The sequence below is a fragment of the Aphelocoma coerulescens genome, chromosome 4, assembly GCF_041296385.1.
Source record: "Aphelocoma coerulescens isolate FSJ_1873_10779 chromosome 4, UR_Acoe_1.0, whole genome shotgun sequence".
Lineage (NCBI taxonomy): Eukaryota > Metazoa > Chordata > Aves > Passeriformes > Corvidae > Aphelocoma > Aphelocoma coerulescens.
In genome coordinates this window covers 68,004,276-68,025,585 of record NC_091017.1, presented here as the reverse complement: position 1 = coordinate 68,025,585, position 21,310 = coordinate 68,004,276, and the positions used below count along the sequence as shown (strand labels likewise).

General features: G+C 38.0%; 1 protein-coding gene across 8 annotated transcripts in view; it reads right to left on the bottom strand.

The window, feature by feature from the left end:
• Positions 1 to 21,310, bottom strand: part of SORCS2 (sortilin related VPS10 domain containing receptor 2) — a 539,351-nt gene that overhangs the window by 364,096 nt on the left and 153,945 nt on the right. For all 8 annotated transcript variants that reach the window (XM_069014500.1, XM_069014502.1, XM_069014501.1 and 5 more), the window contains one exon: positions 305 to 372. In XM_069014500.1, the coding sequence (XP_068870601.1) occupies positions 305 to 372 (68 nt within the window). The remainder of the gene's footprint in view (positions 1 to 304; positions 373 to 21,310) is intronic.

The following is a 21,310-nucleotide window of genomic DNA, read 5'->3' as shown; positions in this document are numbered from 1 at the left end:
AAAGTAAATTTGATGCAAAATTTCTAGGAAAAGGAAAAGCATGGCAACTTGCAAAGTGGCATCAAGGAAGTACCTTACATTCTCTATCATTCTTTGTCTCTACTGTTAAAACTCCTTACAAACTCTAATTCAACTACAGGAACTGCATTCAAGAAAGAGGGAGTAAAAGCTGATGACAATCTGGATAATCTTAGTACAATAGCATCAGCTACCAACTCAACTCAGCAGCAGTCTGGAAAGGGAAGTGATGGATCTATTCCAAGAACAGCAGGGGGGAAGGTTACAGAAAAAGCGGAGAACTTACCTCCACAAAGAGCTCTCCAGAACCTTCCCCATGTCAGTATGATAATACTTGGTAAGGATCAGGATCACCTAAAAGAAAATGAACATAAATAGATATAAATATGTAAACTGATGTAACAAATAGAAACAGATCATGAGCAGCATTATTTTGGAAAATACAAAAGTGAGGCTTATGAAAATCTGAACAGCACTTCACCTCATTTTTAACTCTTAATAGTTTTGCTTTTTAGCCTGGCTTTTTCATTTCTCTTTCTGGGAAGAGTGATTTCAGCACTTGAAGTTTTCTGCAAACCTGATGACTGTGAAAGACTGCCTATTTCACATAAGCAGTGGAGTTGGAATTGTCACATAAATACCACCACCACATGACATCCCCTAAGCAATCTTTATGACTTTCTGATTAGGAAAAACCAATCTGATTGCTAGTTTAAATTTAGCAGGCAGCTCTACAGACACAATTATTTTTTTAATCCTAAGTGTTAAACAATGGTGATTAACTTTGATTATCTATATTAAAAAATCAGGAAAAAAATGAGCTCTGATCTTCCTTACAAGATCAGCAATGCAACTTCCATGGCTATCACTTCTCATTTCTTGAAGTATCACTTTTTCCCCTTCACAACCCAGCTCCGTGCTCAGTAAATTATTCATCTACATCACCAACAGCCAAGAAAATACACAAGCAAATTTCATCCACAAAACATCTTCACCCTATGAAAAGGGTCAGCAAGAAATGCTTTCCATCTGCTCAACACGTGACAAATTCACTGGTCAAATAATGCAAAGCACTAGTCCACAACCACTGTATCAAGCTGAATGCTATGGTTTATGTTTAGATATTTTACAGATTTCTTTCACTTGCTGTCAGTCCATATTAGTGACTCTTAGAGCCATGTGCCCATGGCAACCCCAGAGAGGTGGAACAGGCTGGTTCCCTGCTCAGCTGGAGGCTTTCTTTAATGTGGGGTGAACACGTCTCCAACAGTTTGGAGCAAGCTATTATTTAACTGGCACTGCTCTGTTCCTGCCCACCAGATGAAATCTCCAGCAAACAGCAACTGTAGGCATTCACTTCAATTATACAGATAATTAATATGCCAATGATACATTTATCCTGTACTCCTTGTATGCTGGAACTTGTGAGAGAACAGAATTCCAGACCGTGTGTTATTACATGGTACTTTGGAAATAATGCAGTGTTTTACAGAACCGGGGTATAATACCAGTCTCACTCAGGGTTAGCCAAACCTCATAAATTTGCAACACATATTCCTGGATGTATATTGATATAAGCAAAAGCGGAAACAATACATAATTCATAAGTAGTATTATTCCCTCCTATTCTCAAAAAAGTCACAATCTACCAGACGACGTTTTTGGAATTTGATTATTTATAAAAATAAAGGTTTGTCTTAAAAGAAAGAAAAAAAAAAAAAATTAATAGGTTACTACAGGACTTACAAAGCAAAGAGAAAGAAACCATTTCCCAGAGGAGAGTGTATCTGTGGATGAGATTCCTGGCTACAGCCCAAGCACATTCCACCAGGTCAGCTATTCATTGTATTGTCAGTGTCTTAACTACAGCTTTTTCTAGTGCTTGCAATTAAGAAGAAAAAGAAAGAAACTTCCCTACTGGGAGCACCTATTGGCTCCAATTATTAAGGAAAAAGTTTCAGGCTGTGCTTTTCCAAACAAGTGTAATTCCTCTTAAATCACAAAATCTAATCTGGAATTTTTTTTTTAAGAAATACAAGAGTGCATATTTGGTACATGAAAATAAAAGAAAAAATACCTAAAAATACAAGAGATTATACTTTGTTTCCTCCCATTTATGCAGAAATGAAGACTGAATCCTGAACTTAGTGAGCCAACTTTTTTCATCTCTGTACATCTTACAATTACAACTTTGCAAATTCAGGTAATTTTTGGAAAGTGTGCTGGAACCATCCTGCCACAGGCTAAGCCTGCTGTTTCATTCCTGAATTAAACTGATTAAAATCACACAGAGAAAATCCTCTTGGGTCACCCTCAGACCACCTGCTTTGAGCATAACCTGTATGGATGCATCAACAAAGAACCTTCCAGATAAGCCATTGCTGTAACTCAGCACCTGCTGGAAGTGTTAAAGACTTTCAGGCTCACAGTACTGCTGGCTAGCAGCAGTTCATCTGGGGATGCACACACCAAACCAGAAAGCCACTGCTGTTCCACACACTTCAACTGAATAGCTTTCAGGTAACTGCAAACTGCAGCCATAAGCAGTAAAACTTGACACTGCAGGATTGGTGATTTAAACTGAGGCAGAGCTCTGAAAAATAGATGTCAGTACTTTCCAATTTGACTGGTAAATTCATGTAAAAATTAAAATACCTTATTTTGCACTTTGGAGTACAGAGAATGACTCAGTAGGAAAAACAAAGCCATAATGAGCCATCTTTGAATTCCTGAACACCATTAGCAGCAGAGTCCTGTCACAACTAAAGAAGTATGAAGCTGCTGAGGGGCTGACCATCCTTTCAACTATGCCACTGGATTTCATCCCAGTATCTGAAAAATGGAGGTCAGCTATTTAACAGATTTTACAGCATCATCCTCTAGATTGTGGGCACCTTTTCAGGCAATCCTGCTAACCATAATGGTACTTTTTCTAAATTAATAGATAGATCCAAAGAACAGAAGGAATTATTTCACAATGAAAGCATAAAGGTCTTCAGGATCTCTGGATTCTACCCATCATTTTTAAGAGCAGAAGCCTGTTTCACTGATTTCATTTTAATGAGACTCTAATTACGAGCATTTTACAGGCTGGATTGAAGCCACTGGTTCATACACATGGTTCTCCTAGTTAAAGTGTCTGGGTGGCCTGTGGCTGGGGAGAGGCACAGCAGCAAGTGAGCAATGATCAAGGCTATGATTCTTAACCAGCTCATACTACCATCAGTCATGGACAGCTAAAATAAACTTAACCTTTTTCTGTTATTATTTTACAGCTAAAATAAATTTAGGCAATGATGGAGAATTAGATTTACCAGATTTTTTACTTAAAGATGTATTTACAGGATTATATAGAAATCTCCATCCAGACTTCCAGAGACTTGTGAAATCATTTAAAATCATTTTATCTTAAATTCACCCACAATTCTTTGAGTTCTCTCCCAGAGTATGACAATGGAGGTGACAACAGTGACTACTGTTGTGTGCTAGGGACATATGAACACCTGATGGTGCTTCTGGACAAAAATACTGAAAAAGAAAAAAGAAAGTGAAAACTTTCAGCTTTTATCACAAAATTGGTACTCTATTACCTGCTTCTTTACCAAAGCCTTTGGTAAAGGCTTCTCCATAAAGCCAGTGTTTCTCCCTATGCGCCACAGTATGGAAGATAAATCCCCTAGGATTCTAAAAATCAAATGCAATGTACATTAGAAGTTTTCCATGGAAGAAATAACTAGCTCCAGTCAAATTTCTCTACCTCATTCTCTTCCCCTCCCTATAAATTTCTCTACCTCATTCTCTTCCCCTCCCTATAAATTTCTCTACCTCATTCTCTTCCCTTCCCTATTTTTTTTTTTTTTTTGGGGGGGAGGCACAAGTAGAATTCTGATTCCCCCATGTCAGTCCTCTGCTTCCATAACTCAGTTCCTGCCTGTGTGGATTTTCACTGTTACAGTAGTCACAGGTCAAAACTCTTCTCCAAACAAAGGAGTTGAAGCAGTTTGGATCCCAAATCCTTTCTGGATATAGACCTGTCTTCAGGAGTGCACTGGGTTTTCAGTGAATGACAGACCAGGAAAACAAATGGAAAATTCCACAGATATTATTACCTGTGAATAATGAAAGTTTGAATGATCTATGTTTATCCCCTCTCCTTTTCTGTTGCTCTCCTCTGAAAATGCTTTGCAGCAAAGCTGGACTGAAAAAAACACAACTTCACTTTACAAGACACAATGTGCTTTTAATAATTTCCTAATAAAATTTTGGCTTTAAGATGCCTGTTTTAATCCTCTCTTTTCATTACCATGTCAGCTAAGAGGGCTAAGAAAGGAAAAAGGAATGAATTCTAGATCAATCACTTTTCCTGGTGTTTATATTTTATCTTTCTGTGGAGTATTTGCTAAGATCCTTCTCTTTTTAATAAACATCAACTTTTGGAAAACTATTTTATTTATTCCCCATGCTCCCTCCATGATTCTTTTTTACATGGACCTTTCTTAATAAAGATCTCTCTTTATCTGTAAGAATCTGCATGTAGATAGAAAAAGTTTTATTTCACCCCTGCAATTGTGATTTTAAGTTTTTGGTTGTTTTGGGGTTTTTTTTGCATCTATTCAGAAATTTAATAGCGAAAATCTCATACTTTTCAGTTTTTGTTTTTTCTCAACATTTTAGAAAGTGAGAGAATGCTGTAAATACTTCTGGGCAGCCAGGGCTACCAGGAAAATAAACTCCTCAGACAGATTCAAGTTTCTGCAAACTTTTTAGCATCTGGTTAATTTAATTCATGTGAATGAACCCACTGAAATCCAAAGAAGTGTTTATGAGAGTCACTTGAACCAGCACTTAATACTCTGTATGACTGGAACATAACCTGCTGTTTTGCTCAAGAACACAGCCTCACTTACCTTTTCAGCTATTTAACTCTTCCACTGTACACCACAACTATTCTGGGGAGATGCAGATGTTCTAGGCACAGCCTATTAATTTGTCATCACCACCCCCTGTAACTCCAGACCTTTTCTGACAACTAATAATCAAAAAGCTCCCTAACAAATTATAGGCAACCACCTACTGCTCCAATCCCTCAAGCCATTTCCATTTTTGCAGCAGCAGGCTCTTCAATCATCATGCTAAGGGCAATGTTAATTTTCACATTTCTTATTTAAAACAAAGACTCTTATGAGAAAAATAAAATTCAGGAGATTATTAATATGAAGGTACATTACTACAAGGCTATTATATGGATAAACTACCATACTACTATTAATAACTACATCATAATTTGATTATGCTGGGAAAACTACACAGAAAAAGAGCATTTAGGTTTATTCTGACGCAGCATTATGAGGAAAGGTGAAAAAGCAAACATTTGAACCATTATTTAAGGTATTAAGAATTCACAGTGTAAGCTTCTTCTCCTCTCTGGTAATAAAGTTCACAAAAGCAATACATGATTTAATATAAAATACTTAAATAATTAGATTTCTATTTCTTCCAACTGAATTGAATTGGGAGACAAGAAGACTTACAGTGTATGAAGTCACTGACTATACCAGTGCACTTATCTTCAACATTAGTAATAATTCCGTACAGTGAATTAATTCAAAATTCAAAGTAAGACACAGTAATGGCTCAAATCCTATTCTCTAAGAGGTATTTCCATCCCCAAGAGCTGGATAAGTGCATAGTCTTGAAAGCAGGTTGTGATTGCTTCCAGATTCAAAACCATTTTAAACCCAGTACTTCACACATTGACCCTGAAAACATTCATACAGAAGAGTAACTTTAGGATATCAAATACATTTAATCCACTATCTAGCACAGACCAGGATTATATTCTGTTAGCTCTGTACAAACACAAAACAAGTAGACAACCTACTGCCTTCAGGAGCCTACAGTTCAAGTTCGGAACACAAGAAGTCTTCAATACCATCACCAACTCATGCCAGATTTTCAACGCAAGCTCCTAAGAAAATTATGTTTACGTGATGACACTCCATATATATGAGGCTGTATATATACGGTTTTGGCTCCTCATCTCTACCTTTTAATTCTAAATCCACTAACTGATTTCAATTGTATTTAACAAGGAAGTAGATAGCCATATGGCTGAAGGAGCCATATCAGTCCATGGTACAGACCATGGTACCACAAGTCCATGGTACAGACCCATCTATAACAGCAATAAACAAATAAGTACAAAAATTATAAGAATGGGGAAGGCATATAAATAAAGATTCCTCCCAAATATACTTTCCTATCTTCAGTAATTTGCAACTCAGGCAGCTGGGCTGCCACTGCAGTTTTTAGCAGTTGGCTACTTGGATAAGCACAGGCTTCTATGTGGTACTGCCTGACCCATCCTCACCAGAACAGAGACTATTGTTATGTAACTGTAAATGGTCAGCCCCCAAAAATCAAAGCATATGTAGAACTGGTCAGCCAACATGGACTGCTGCTACTTGAACATATTCATGTTGCTGCTCCTTTCTAGAACCATTAGATGCAGGTCCAAGATTTCTGGGCATGCTGCAGATGCAGAGTTCGCTCAAGCAAAGAGGATCTCAGTTTGAAGGCCACAGAATTACTAGACTTAAACCTGCAGTTTTGGAAACTGTCTAACATTTTAACTACTTATTCAATTAAAGTTCCCATTCTTTTTCAAACAGCCCAAAACAATGTCAGTTCTGACACAAAAATCTCCAGTTTTCTGTCATTGCCTTTTACTACACAACCAGAGCAGTTTTTAGGTTAAATATTTAACATAGCATTTGATAAGTTCTTAAAACCACATTTGCAAACATGCCAAGAGAATAAATTTCTAAATCATGAAGCAAGAATATTTTTTTCCTTATTCTCTCTAGTCTCCTAATTGTATTTTTTTTAAATACAGACTAGCTTTACTTATCTTCCCTAGTAATGTATTCTAAATTGAATTAACAATCCTTCCTGCAGAACCAAACTTATTATGTGAATATTCTTTTTCATTCCCATGAAAATTCAAGAGGAAGCAGAGCTAACATTGAAGGATGGCATATGTAAAACACCTTTAGTCTCTTCCAAATATTTCAGGAATCCAATATTATGGATAAGCTGTTTACTTTGGTCATCACTATTATATAGCTATTCACTACCAGAAAAAAAAATTCAGATTTTAAGTGCAGTTTGTGAAATATTCCTGGTCTCTTATGGAGTGTTACTGCCCAATAGTAAAATATAAAACTTGAAAGTGAGCTTCTAATCCGCATCACTAAATCCTTTCTCAGGGCCAGAGCTTTTTTAAAAAAATAAAAACATTTACATATAAAAATAACTATGCTTCTATGTCTTTTATTTCAAAAATGAAATTATTATGCAAGACATATGGAAATAGCTATAGAGGAGGATACCAAAAGCTGGGCAGAGCATTCCTTTGACGCAGGGCTGTTGGCAGACATGTTGACATTGGTTACTCTCCCTCACAGCTGCTCTGTCTTCACCAGAACCACAGGATTAAATATCATTGTACCAAATAACATCATATTTATCAGAGGTTTCATCAACCTACAGTGACCTCAAAATAACATGTAATTATCTCTGAAATGGCTAATGGTGTTCAAGTGAGACCTAATTGCCTGTCTTTATAAAGACTGCACATGTAAGCAAGGACTTTAATGCTTCATCAAGACCAGTTAAAGAGCCACACTGTTTACTATCCTTCTTTATCATTAATTAGCACTGAAATTTATATTACCTGAATATTGTAGGTGCCTGAAGTTGTTCTCTATGAATGAGAAAGATAAACATGGGAACATGGTGTACAGAGTGGCACATGGGCACACTCCTACCTGAAGGGAGTTCTGCCAGGACAAACGCACTAAAGACCGAAGCAGTTCTATTACAGTGACAGAGTGATGCTGATTAATATTTCAGTCACAAGACCAGAGACAAAACAGAGGCAGATGCAACACTCGTTTCACATCTTTTGTGATATGGAATGTGTGTTGCACTAATCAGCATTTAAGTGGTCAGGGATACTTTAACTTTGCTTGTTCCAAAGTCAAAAGCAGGCCTGGACAATGACACAAAAAGAGAGTGAAGGGGATTACCGGAAAAAAAAAAAAAAAAAAAAAGACCAAAAAAAGTCAAAAAAAAAAAAAAAAAGTCAGGTTGCCTAGTACAACAGGAATAACCCAAAACAGTTGTGGGGCTGATACTCCAGGTGCTGTCTAGAAAAAGTCCTTTAGTCCCCCAGCTCGATCACCCTCCCAGTGAGGGGTGCCCGGATGCCTCTCCAAACAAGGACCATTCTCTCTGCAGTTTCGCACAGGGACAGACAAGGCTCAACACCACCCACTTCTCCTGCGTGGGAGTTGGTCTCTCTATGACTGCCTTTCATTTTAACTGTTTCATCTCTACTCATCTTGCTAAAATAATTAATTTCAGAAGTACCATCACACTGCCGCTAGCGTGATGTGAGAGGGAACCATTCCCACTCGAATGCCAAGCCTGCCCACTCCCCATGGCCCCATTCAGAATAAATTTGGAACATCTCAAATGACATTAACAGAATTCAGCTACTGTAAAATACTGGGAATGAACCCCTTTGAGAAGAAGGATGAAAGCACATTTATCTTCAGCATTATTCCTGAAGCAGCAGAACTTCACATCCATGCCAATGGAAAAGGCGTAAAGGAGCTGAGGGAACATCCAAGTGGGTTAGGAGACTATTAGAAAGGGCTTGGGAGCAGTTGGGAAAATTGGTCAGGGGCCAAATACGTCAAAGAAAACATTGGAAGCAACTGAGGGAGCGCTGGAAAGTTCTCCACATTCAGTCTGAAGCCAAACCAGGAGATTTCCAATCTGTGAGCACTGAGTTTTTGCCAGCTTTTTGTGTTTCCTCACCCAGCCTCTGCCCTAGGTCTCCATTACTTTAAGAGCCATGAGGACATAAAAAAGCTAAGCGGAATTATATAGCGTTATCTGTGAAAAGGAGCAGCTATTTCACCAGGCAATGCCACGTCATTTCGGATCCCTGTTGTCATACAGACACTATGCTTTCGTTTAACCAGTATGAAGTATAATAACATAATCCATCATCTTAGAGCCAGGTTTCAAATTAGCCTCGCATTCCAATCTTAAACCTCTAATACATTTTAAATGACCCTCAGATCAAGTAGGTACAAGCAGGAAAAGATTGTAGGCCCTGATACATGAGATCTATATTCCTTTATTTTACTCCAGTAAAGACTTAAGTATTCAACAGTTTCTTTGGCAACAGTTTTTGCATGTCAGCATTTAATCAGCTGTAGCTAGAGCTGCAAAGCAGTTTCAGTAACAAACTCTTAATGTGAAATTCTCCCCCTTAAGGCTGATGTTTTTAATGGTTGGTCTCTCTCCTGTGATCACAGATTGTTTTAGAAATATGATAAGTACTTCTTTCTTCATGTCATGAGCACTACTCTTTTCTGTCTTCATGGATTTAAGGATAGGTGCAACAGTTAAGCAGCATAAGAAGTGGAAGAAAACTATTTTTAATTCATGCCTAGAACTCTTCTGAACTGTTCTCTCTACACTTACACCTTCTCATGGCTCTTTTCTGTAGAAATGCAGTAATTTCAGTCTTCTTGCAGCCCCTTACCGTAATGTCTATTTTACAGTTAAGAAATGGAGGCAGAGACGTATCACTGTAGTTTATCCCAACTTTAGGATAGGAAAAGAGAGAGATATCTCTAGAGATCAGTTTTGCCCATCCAGATGTGAACAGTCCTTTGGAAGTACTTTGTTTCCTACTGATTTATCATACTGAGGACCTACACTTCCAGCTTGACCCTCCCAGAAAGACTGGATGAATCCCTATCTAAAAGAGCTGCAGAAGTCCAGGCAGAGCAGATAACAACATATAAAGTGGGAACAAACTGAGGAGCAGGATCAACAGACATGTCTAAATTCCATATGCCAACCCCAAGGATCTTATTTTCCAATCCATGATGCCCCCAGACCCAAATCCCACACCCTCCCAAGACCTTTCAGGGTCCCAAGACCCTTTCCCTATCACTGCTACCCACAACATACAGCAACACACTCACACTGTGGAGCCAGGAAGTCTGCAGTAGTTATGTGCTTGTGTACCACCAATGTCCTGACATGTAACAGAAACTGTGCCAAAGAGGCAACATCTTCAGTAGGGGAAAAATTTATTTTTTTCCTTACCTCCCTTTCCACCAAGGAATAAATGAAAAAGTAAGGAAAGAGTTGAAGAAAATTGTACAATGATATATATCATCTCAGAAGGTTGAGCGGACTAAATTTTGTAACAACTAAAAAAAACCCACATTTCATTTCTTCAAAATGGTAGGTATGACTATGATATGCTTCATACCAAGGTGCTTTACAACAGAACTTTATACTATCAGACACTTACAACTTCTGTACAGTGTACATGACATTTACTGTTGTCCTCCATTATATTAAGCATCTCTCTGGAACTGCTATTTATTTTCCAATCTTTTTCCTAATGAGTTTGTTCTATATTTGAATTGTAAATGCCTCTCTCTATTTATATTTTATTTCTGAAACTTAGAGAATAGTCTTCTCTGTTTACCAGTCAACAGTCTTTTGCTTACGGAAATTAACTTATCCCAAAACAAAGAAAAAAATCTGAACCTTTTAATTCTTGCAAATTGTTTTTCTCAAGTTAGGGGCTTAACTGATGCCATGACAGAAAGACAGTAATATGCAGAGCACAGAAGCCACAGCCCAAGCCCAATGGCAGCTTTTCAGCTCAATGCTGTCTAGCAAACTGATGTTTTCGTTGCTCCCTCTTCACCCTTCCATACCCATGCATTCACTTGGAGTCTGATCCAAAGTCTAAATCAATGGGAATCTGGATCAAGCCCATTCTAAACACAGAAAAAGTAAATCAGATCTCAAAATTTGCTACATGAAGAGAAGGATCCAATTTTGATTAAATCAGTATTTGCAAGTCTCACAAATTCTGTGCACAGGAAAACAACCATGTTGTATTTTCCACAAAATGCATGTAATTTTACAAACTTGTAACTTTAAATGTCAAGTTATAATGGACATGAGACTACTGAAAGAGAATAGCTAGAGTTAACCTTAATGATGCAAGCTTTTTCATCATACAGCATGAACTTACACTGCTGAAGGTATCTCTAAATAGACATTTCTTAAGTAAAGTTCATTTACAATGTACAAGAGAAGGTAAGCAGATGTAACTACTGGTAGTTACCTCAGACCTATTATGTCAGTCCCTGATCAACTACATACGTTTTTTGTTTTTTTAAATATTGTATTTTTGCAAGAATTTTACAAGATTAGAGGCCACAGGAAAAATGCATCACCCATATGTTTAAAACAACATTCAGTTCCTTTAATTTCCCCACTTCGGAACAAGATATGTCTTTTCATCAGCACAGAAATAATATTCCAACCTTTCCCAAGCCCATCATCTTCTTAGATAGGGCAGTAGGCCGTTATTTTTCAAAAACAAGTAGAAGGAAAAAGAAGCTTTCAGTGCAACCCAATAAATAGCTGTAAAAGATTATTTTGTAGACACAGTAAAATGAATAAAATATCCATTCAGGTCTACTCAGCCACCTCCTGAAGACAGAAGCATGTCAAAACTGGCCAAGTTTTAGGAAAAAAAATAAGTAAATAAATAAAAAACTTCTATCCTCCCTGCCAATTCTTCAATGAACTTTTTCCCAATAGAAGACCAATGACATTTCTTCAAGAAACACAGTTTTAAAAAATAAGGAAACTAAACTTTATTTCAACTAAAATTTGACTTTTAGTAGTCAGTTGTATGAATGGTAACCGAATGAAAATGTTTGTGTGTGATATAGGAAGAATACAGAGCAAAATGGCTCAGGCTTTCTTTCTGAGACTTAAAATGAGCAAGGATAACACATCACCACATTAGTTAATTAATACAGCGTCCTTATTACTGCTATGTGAAGAAAGAAATTATAAATGCTGAAGTTCAGTGCTGGAGATTTTAACTCAGTCCAGGGACTTTCTACCTGTGTTCACAAACTGCCCAGCTCAGAGCACTACCCACAGAAACCTAAGCAGTTTCAGGGGCATTGATTCTATATCAGCAGAGGAAGAAGTCAAGTCCCCTCCATATTCCCTGGTCCAGAGAAGGAGAAAGCATTCTTTAATCTCTGTGAGAACAAACTGACAGCAAATACCTGAAATGGTATTTTTTGTAGCTTCTCTATCCCTTCCCCAAATCACAACATAAGCAGCCTGAAATGCATTTTTCAGGAAAGAGACATATCACATACAGCTCTTAATCAATTTTGCTTATTAACTAAGGTACCAACAGATGAAAATCAAATAATTCTTGAAGAAAATAAAGGAAAGATCCAGAGTATGGATATAAAGGTCAGGGGACTATAGTGAAGAAGTAGAAATTATCCAATACCTGGAAATAATGCAAGTTCTCCATGAATAAAATAAAAAGGCAGTAAATGTGCTACCAGAGAAATGCATCAGCCAGGAAGGGGGCAACAGATACTCAAACACATCAGCTCAGTTTCTTGGTTTCTATCTTAACCAGAGCAGTGTCTATTTTCTCAGTGGGATAAGCTATTTGGAGATCTGTCAGTCCCTAAGAAATTTTTACTCATTGGTGTCTTAAGAAAAATAGCTTAGAGAAATACTCAGGGTCTCAAAGACAGCTCAGGCGAGTCTTTGTTTTGGTTTTAGCATCCTGGTACATAGGGTTGTCCCTCCTTCCCTTCCTTTTTTTTTATTTCCTCAGAGCAAAGAATACTAAGTCTGTGACTGTGCATGACTGGTAAAATGGATTTGTGTCCAAAACCAAGACTAGTTGCTAATTCTTTCTTTTCCTTAAAAGAAGAAAAAGCAACTTGCATACTCCTCCCCCCATAAATCAATGCATTATAGACACATTTCTCTGGATTTGTCTTTAATTAATTACCATTCAGCTCTGTAGTGACTCTCATGGGTATTTCACACTGATAGACCAGAGAAAAGGGTCCATCCCACTGCAAATAGAAGAGAGGTAGGAGGATGGACAAAAGTAAAAGGTGTGGGGGGAAAGGTGGGAATCAGCAAGCTTCCATTACAGTTCATTCATTTTAGTTTCAAAGATTATGAAAATTTTATTTTCAACACCAAAGGAAAATGACGCAAATAAAAAATTAAATAACTGCCTGGAGCCAAATGTTTCCTACTCAGAATGCTTAGAATTGAGCTGCAAATCTATGGAAACAGATATTTCTTAAAGAAATTGCAACTACAACCTTAATTCCCATAGTGTTCAATACAGTGAAATGTAACAGTCCTCATAGCAGGTAATGGCAGATAATGATCACAAAGCCAAATGTTTTCTGGCTAAATTCATAATGAATCCAAGATGATAAAGGCTACAAAGTAAGTGTTTATTAGGGTGGCAGACAAAGTAATTCTTTCCTGAACTAAAAAAGTATTTTTGCTTCCTGGCAGTGGTTCCTTTTTACTGTAAAGTGAATTATTTCTGTACTTAGGCATTTCAGACAGCTTGTAAGGCATTTTTTAGTCTAGCTTTTAGATTCTCTAAACTGTAAGTTCTAGCTCCTAAGATGTCCTGTAGTCTAACTCACCCTAATATTGTTTGTATTTTGTGTAAGATCCTGTGATTGTTCCTGAACGTTTATGTGTCAGAAACATTCTGATTTATTCTAACTGATTCATTTGATATTTTTCTCTTATATTGGGATGGGAAGACAGGGACAAAATTGCCGTGACACAGGCATAAAGAGAAGATGGTCTCTCAATAAAGCAATGAGGCAGGAACAATTCTGAAGAGTGGAAATGGCCCTCATAAAGCACAAAACACTATCACATTTTCTAAAAAGGCTCCCTTTATAAAGAGGTGGTAAGCCAAAGATCTAAATCTTTGTGTGCATTTCCTCAGGCACTGTCTGGTCCCAGGCTGTGGCTGTCCTCAGTTTCCTGAAGGAATGTGAGTTTGTTGAGGGGTGCATGTGGGCAGGTGGGACTGCAACTGGAGCCAAGAACATGTCCAGGAGAAAAAGGGATCTTTCGTGACCTCCTGTTGACTGGTATTCTGTGGTGTCAGATAATTATCATGTTGCTTTAGATTTGCAGCCATTATAGACACAAATGACCCTCCAGTGAAAAAAGTAAACTGAAGGCATCTCAGATACTAAATTCAAAGCTAGAAAGGATCACCTAGTCCTCTCTGTCCACTTTCCTCTCCTCTACACTCCCAGACTCAAATCCATGTAACTCAGAAACATACTTAAAGCACATTGCTCAAAACGCAGCTATCTACACTTCAAAACAATATACTGCTCCTACCTCTTCCTCTAGCAAAGAGTTCCAGTATTTATTTATGCAGCCAAGCAAGTAATGATGACTTAATTCTTGAGTAAATTTATCTACCTTCAATCTTTAGCTATGGGATCTTGTCATGTGCTTCTACAGAAGATTAAAAGACCTCTGCTGACAAATATATTCTCCATAAATAAGTACTTATACACAGTAATCCCATTGGGTTTTGACCTTTTCGCTTTGATAAGTTTGATGAGTGGCCTCCCTACAATTCGCCTCATAAAGCTGATTTTTCAGCATCTGGATCATTTTTTTGGGTCCTCTCCCTACCCCTCACCCCTTTTCTTCAGAATATATTCTCCAGAATTTAGGACATTTCTGAGGTGAGGACACCAGATTTGAGAAGCAGCAGCTACCAAAGGCAAAGCCAAGTTAATTTTCTAACTTGTTCTTGATATACCCTTTATGGGCAGCCCACAAACAGCTTACAGGAACCTCACCACAGGTTTCCAGGAATAGAGATTCTGGGATAAGCCAGCACAGTGCTGCTATTGGAAAACTAAGTTAAAACATTTTGTTCTTCTTTCCCTAAAACTGAAAGATCACTTGGCAAGTATGCCTAATAAAATCAGGCCATGCAGAGGAGGGACTAAATGAATGCATATACATATAAAAATAATCAGCATTTTTTCAGCCACTCCACCAGGTTCTCCCCAAGAATTTCAGAACTTTCTAAGCCCAGACATCATTCATCTTTCAGACTCCAAAGAGCTGGTTTTAATCTGTCTCCTCTTGTTTAGCCTTAGGCTTTGTAGACCTACACCTACACCTCCAGCAATAATTATTCTAACTAGTCTCTGCTTCCCTGGGCTAATTGCCAGCAGAATTCAACTAATTTTCTGCAGAAGAGCAAGCAACTTTGTCAAGAAAAAGTCTGCAGCTGGAGACAAGGAGAAAAAAAAATGAAAGCAAGGTTCAGTTCACAAATAGATATATAGGAGAATACCAGCATCAAGAACAAACCTCTTGAGCTCTTTCCCATCCCAATTCAGTTGACTCGTTGAGGAAGCTACCCCCCAAAAACCTTACATTGACTTCAGGGTTGCTAATTCCCAAAGCAACCTTCCATCCTCCCATCCTGAAAGCCTTATATCTTTGTATGTACAGCTCTCCAGCTGTCTGTATAAAAGTGAATTTTTGAATTTTCATCTAATCAACAATCTCAGATTACGCTTACAACAACATTATTTTAGCAATTTTTGTGCTATCTACAAACTTATCAGCAAATTCATGTCAGTAAACATATTGGTGATTGAAAATATGAAAATACTGACTAGCACTGGATTCAGAATTAATGCCTAGAAACTAAGTTAATGAGTTTTCACAAAATCATTAAGTACGACCCCACTGCTTCCCCAAGGGAGATTTTTCCTTTTTCCTGGCACTTGCCCCAAATGGACTATTCCAGCTTGTGGAAAACATGCTCTGACTTCTGTAGCTGACAGACCTGCCTTGGATCGTAAACACCCAATATCCTTTTTTCAACACTAAGCCATCATTTGAATTCACAGCTTTTAAGGAAACACCATGTGTTTCAACTGTCATATTTACCCAACACTAAAAAGCCTACCAGGAAAAATAAATTTTATTCTCATAAAGGCAGTGGGTTACATTCCTAATTGCAGAACTGGAAACAGTTAAAAACGGAAACTGTTCCCTGCATTACATCATGCTTAGCACTAAAGTGGCTCCAGTGTTTCAGTGAGCAATGTACCAAAAGACACTCTCACTCATCTCTCCACAGCTTGCTTCTTGTCACCTCTCCAGGAAAATGAAGCTTTAGAATTGGAATACAATGTGCAAAGAGAAAAATCTATGTAACTCACGTTTCCTGGTTGCATTCAGCTTCTCATGACTGGTTTAGCATATTAACTATGTCCCCTTACATCCAGGTAGGTGTGGGGATCCTCTCACTGATATTTATCATTCAGCAATTCCCTACAACAGCAACATACACCATCTAGAATACTGTGTCCATCTTTGGGATCCTGCTGCAACAAAGACTGACAGCCTGGAGCGACTCCAGGAGAGGATCATGGTTAGTGAACTGAAGCATGTGTCAGATAAGGAAAAGTAAGGTGGCTCCATTTGTCCAGTGAAAAGAAGACTGAGGCAGCACCTTCCACTATCTAAAGAGAAGAGAGAGGCAAACTCTTCCCAGGGACTGAGGACAAGAGAAATAAAGGCACAAGCTAGAGGGTAAATTCCAGTGGGATATAAAAAGAGAAGTAATTTCATCCTGAGAGTAGTTAGGTACTAGGACAGGTCACCCAGTGAGGCTGAGGAATCTAACCTTGATGTTCTCAAATTATACCTGAACCAGACAGACCCTTAACATCTTCATTTCACTTTTGATATGAGCCCTACTTTGAGCAGGGAGGTGGGCCAGATGACCTCCAGATGTTTCTTCCAACCTCAATTACTCTGCAATTTCATGTCACATGGATGGCTTAAATTAACCTCATGTGCCTTAATATCGTATGTGAATATCGTATTTTAAAACAAAAGATCAGATGATCAAATTTCTAAGTCCAAAACTTTATAGGAAACCAAGTATATTTTAATATCGTAACCATTTTCACCACTTTATAACGAAAACAATTTTTTCTATCCTTCTAATAATGGCTTCATTAAAAAAAAATCTGAATAATTTATAACTTACCAACTCTCTCCCTGCTGTTGTGGCTAGCTGTTATCACTATGATAAGCCCACAGTAAAAAGTATTGGTTTTCTTCGATAAAGCAAGTTCAGGCATAGCATTGCTACTTAGACTTTACAATCTCTAACTCTGTTTCAAGACATAATTTGTGGTCAGAGTACAGAGTACATTACTGAGCTTCAGCTCTTCTTTACCTTTGCTGTTTTCCTATCCTTTCTCATTATCACAGTACGGCAACAGAAACACTACAGTTACAATAACCTAAACCCATTGAATAACACTTAGTACAAATATACACGCATCCTAACGAGTATGATTAATAACAGTCTCTGCCTCCAAAAAAATTCTTTTCTCCAGTATGCCAATAGCTGTACTCAGCTGAGGTTGGATCAGATGATCCCACCGGGATCCCTTCCAACCTTACCCCTTCTGAGATTCTGTGATTTGGTGCCAGTCATTGGACAGGTTGGTGGCAGAGCTGGGACCAGAGCCAAGGACACCCCCTTTACCACTAGACCATGCAGCCTTCACACATCTCGAAGTTTTTTTCCAGTGAGGTACTATAACTCATTTGTCTATATGGCTAAATAAATCAATAAATAGCAAAAATAAGCTTTAATATTTTGTGATAATAAACATTATGAATTATGGGGTATTTGTTATACACTAGCAAGTATATTTTAAATTGCAATGCTCAGAGTTGAGCCAATAATTTCCCCTAAGAAGGAACAAGAAAAACTCTCACTGCTTTTCCAAAACACTGCTATGTACACTCTTTGCAAAGGGGGGGCACTATATACCAGTGATACACAAAAGATCTTCCAATACACATTCTATAAAATGTTTCAATATATTCTTGGTGAAACACTGCACTGAAATACAACACCACATCATATGCTGTCAGTTTGGAGGTAAAACTATATGGTGTATGCCTTTCACTCAAATTCACAGAACTGAAAAGCAAGGGGAGAAATGTAGTGGCAGGGTGGCTCATTTTGACAAAGTACCCTGTAGCAACCACATCAAATTAGGTTTGCATAGATCTCCAAGTGTGAGGCAGTTAATGAAACACTGATCATTTTCCCCAACTCTAACTTAGACATGTTAATTAAAAATTAGAAGAAATCATCATCATATAAAATGAGTTCACTGAGAGAGAGTATAAAAATACCTACCAGGCAGTGCTCTGTACACCAGACTTCTTTCCAACACTAATTAAAACGGATATTTCTGCACATGCAAGTCTACCCAATGAAATGCAAATAATAGTGTGAGTTTAACATTTAATGATTTCTCTGTAAAGGAGAAGACTTTCATTTGGGAATGCTATAATTTACTCTGAGTAAGATCCACTTAATCATCATGTTTACTGCCTTCTTTCTCTGTTCACATTTCCTTTCCTAGCCAGTCATGCAATTGACAATTTAAGATTTAAATTGTGACCACTTAAGAATTTATCTATTGCATTTCCCAACCCCCATTTTAACTTTCATCCTTGTACCACAAACTAGCTAGTTGAAAATCTTCCCTAGCTGATAAAACGAGCCCTTTACACCAGCAAATGAAACACTGAAGTGTACAGCTTCACCCCGCAGCAGAGGAATCACCCCTGGCAGCAGGACAAGTTCAGTTCAGCTGCACAACTGAAAAGAAGTGGGATTACAGACAGCTTTGCAGAGGGAGGGGTGAAGCCAAGCCAAACACGAATATGGTGAAGAGAGAAACTAGTCTGGTGGCTCACATCCTGAACACAGACAATTCAGATCAAGTTCCTCCAATGGTGAATTTTCAGCCTCAAGGAAGTCTCCTTCACTTTAACTCCCCATGACCAGAGAATGGATACAATAATTCTTTGTTTGCCTCACACAGTCCTTGATTTGCTAAAACTTGTCAGTCTCCAAGACAAACACTTTCTCTCATATGAGTAAAGCATTCAGCAGGATGAAACTCTGATGTTGACTGAGATCTTAGGGAAATACACAGTGGTTAGCAAAATTAAAAGGTGAAACGTCAAGTACTCTGTAGATAGCCAAAGCTAGGATTAAAACTACTACATTTTGTCAACTCTTTCTCCTGCTTGTCTCTTCCCAGCTAGCCCTGGTTCCCAGTCCAAGGAAATCACTTATTACCCGAATCAGCTTCTCAAGGCTGTGCATTCACAAGCAAAGCTGCTAACTTAGAGGAGCCTATTTTTAGCTAGGGTGCCTGGTTTCCCAGAGCGACCAGGGCTGTAGCTGCAAAGCATGTCTTTCACATCTCCTCCTGCAATGAGGTGCAGCAGCTGGAACAGGCAGCAGGGCTGCTCTGAGTGAGCAGGATCTGCCCTGAGCACTCACTTGCCTCTAAGATAACATTTAACTCTTTTGAACATGTTTGTTTCAGTGAAAAATTTAAGAGACTGTGAAGACAAGACTGAATCTCTACCTGACTTTAGTAACAAAATGATTACACAAACTTCTTTTTAAAAAGATGTACATGAGCAGATGAGCAAGGGGAGACAAGTCTCTTTTTTTTCTTGAGCCCATAGATTTCTATTAGACCCATCCTGTTACTGCAGTAGAAGTGGAAGGATTCTGGGCTAGTAGCCCACTACGAAGGAGAAAGAAAATAGTGGTGTATTGTGAAAACCACAATGGAGGCTGATGGCCAAATTGTCATGAATTGCTGTCTTAATCAACGCTGCCAATAAAAAAAAAAAAATTAAAAGCCATCGCAAAAGTATTTTTTCTTGTTAAACTGCACACAAACACACAGAAAAGAACTCAGAACCTTTCAGAGCAAAAAGACCCATAGCTTAAGGAAAAAAAATTAAGAGCAGTGCAGCTGCAGAAAGTGGCCACAGCTCACTGCAACAAGCATGGACTTGTTCAGTTGTGTGAGCAACATTTTCCAAGCCTGAATGGTGACTTTCTCAAATACTCATCATAAACTTAAAATTACCCTTCCCCACCACCCTGTGCAGGGTGCTCGAAAGGGACAGAAATCATGACCTTAGGAAGCACAGAAACACAGACTTCTATTTAACAAGAGGAGTTTAATATATTAGTTGTCCCACAGAAGAGACAAGTTCACATAGCTCTCTGCTGCACAAGATGTTCCCTCAACTAAAAAAGCTCCAAGTGTGCAGGATTCCCAGAACCTGAATCCCTGCCAGCCACCACTCTGAGACAGCCCAAAGGGGACTCAATTAGGAGGAGCCAAGCCTGTACTTCCAGCACAGAAACCATGATTCAGCAATGCACCCAGGCACATACCAAGTGTTCATTGAATTAGGCCTCAACTCCTAATGCTCATTTTCTAAAGGACAACTGTGTTGCTGGCCTAGAAAGCAGCAATTTGTCCCAAACCAACTTTTATTCCATTCATACAACGGGACAGAGAATGTCATTGATCAGCTGCAGTTTAGAATTAAAGAAAAAATGCATTGCAAGAAGTGGGGGTTTTATTAGTTTAATTTAATTCTGATATTTCTCCTGTAAGACTCAATTCTTTGAATGTGACTGAATTTTACTGTAGTAAAGAATAGTGCCATTCTATTGATGCTGGAGTAAGATTTGTTTCGTACAACACACAAGAATTTTTATTATCATCTCCTATGTACTTGTAGCACCTTGGAAGTCTCTAATATTTCAAATCTATTTATAGTACAAACATGTAATTGGATAAGCTGTGATATTGTTCTGTAAACATCAGTGGTGTCATGGACTTGTATTTTTAAAAAATCAAATAAAAAAACAACAATAAAACCAAACACTTAATTTCAGCTTCTAATTCTCATGCCACAAGGATGACTGTATGTTCACAACCAATGAATTTCTGCTTTTAAGAATGTGTCAGTGGGAAAGATAAGACTTGCAGTTAGGAAAAAATTCTTCCCACAAAATCAAACTTGTCTGGTCCGATTCTTATTTTTACCATTCTCTACAGATTCAGTCAATGTTATATGAATATCCCCTGTTACGTGAATGTGATCACTTATACAGTCCATTGTGATACACTGGAGTAAGGACCAGTAGATCCTACATGAATATATAAAAAACCATCTACCTCGTTAAAGATGCATTTCCTTTAAGATAACTTCGCAATAGTACACAGCACCATGAAAAGGAAGCCTTCCTCTACTCATCCTTTAAGACCAATTTATTTCCTTAAGACAATGCTCTTATAGTTGGAGTACCTTCATCCTGGAAAATGAACTAATTTTGCAAAGAATAAGTCTTCAAATTTACACAAATTATCTGCACCAGTAAGATCCTGCT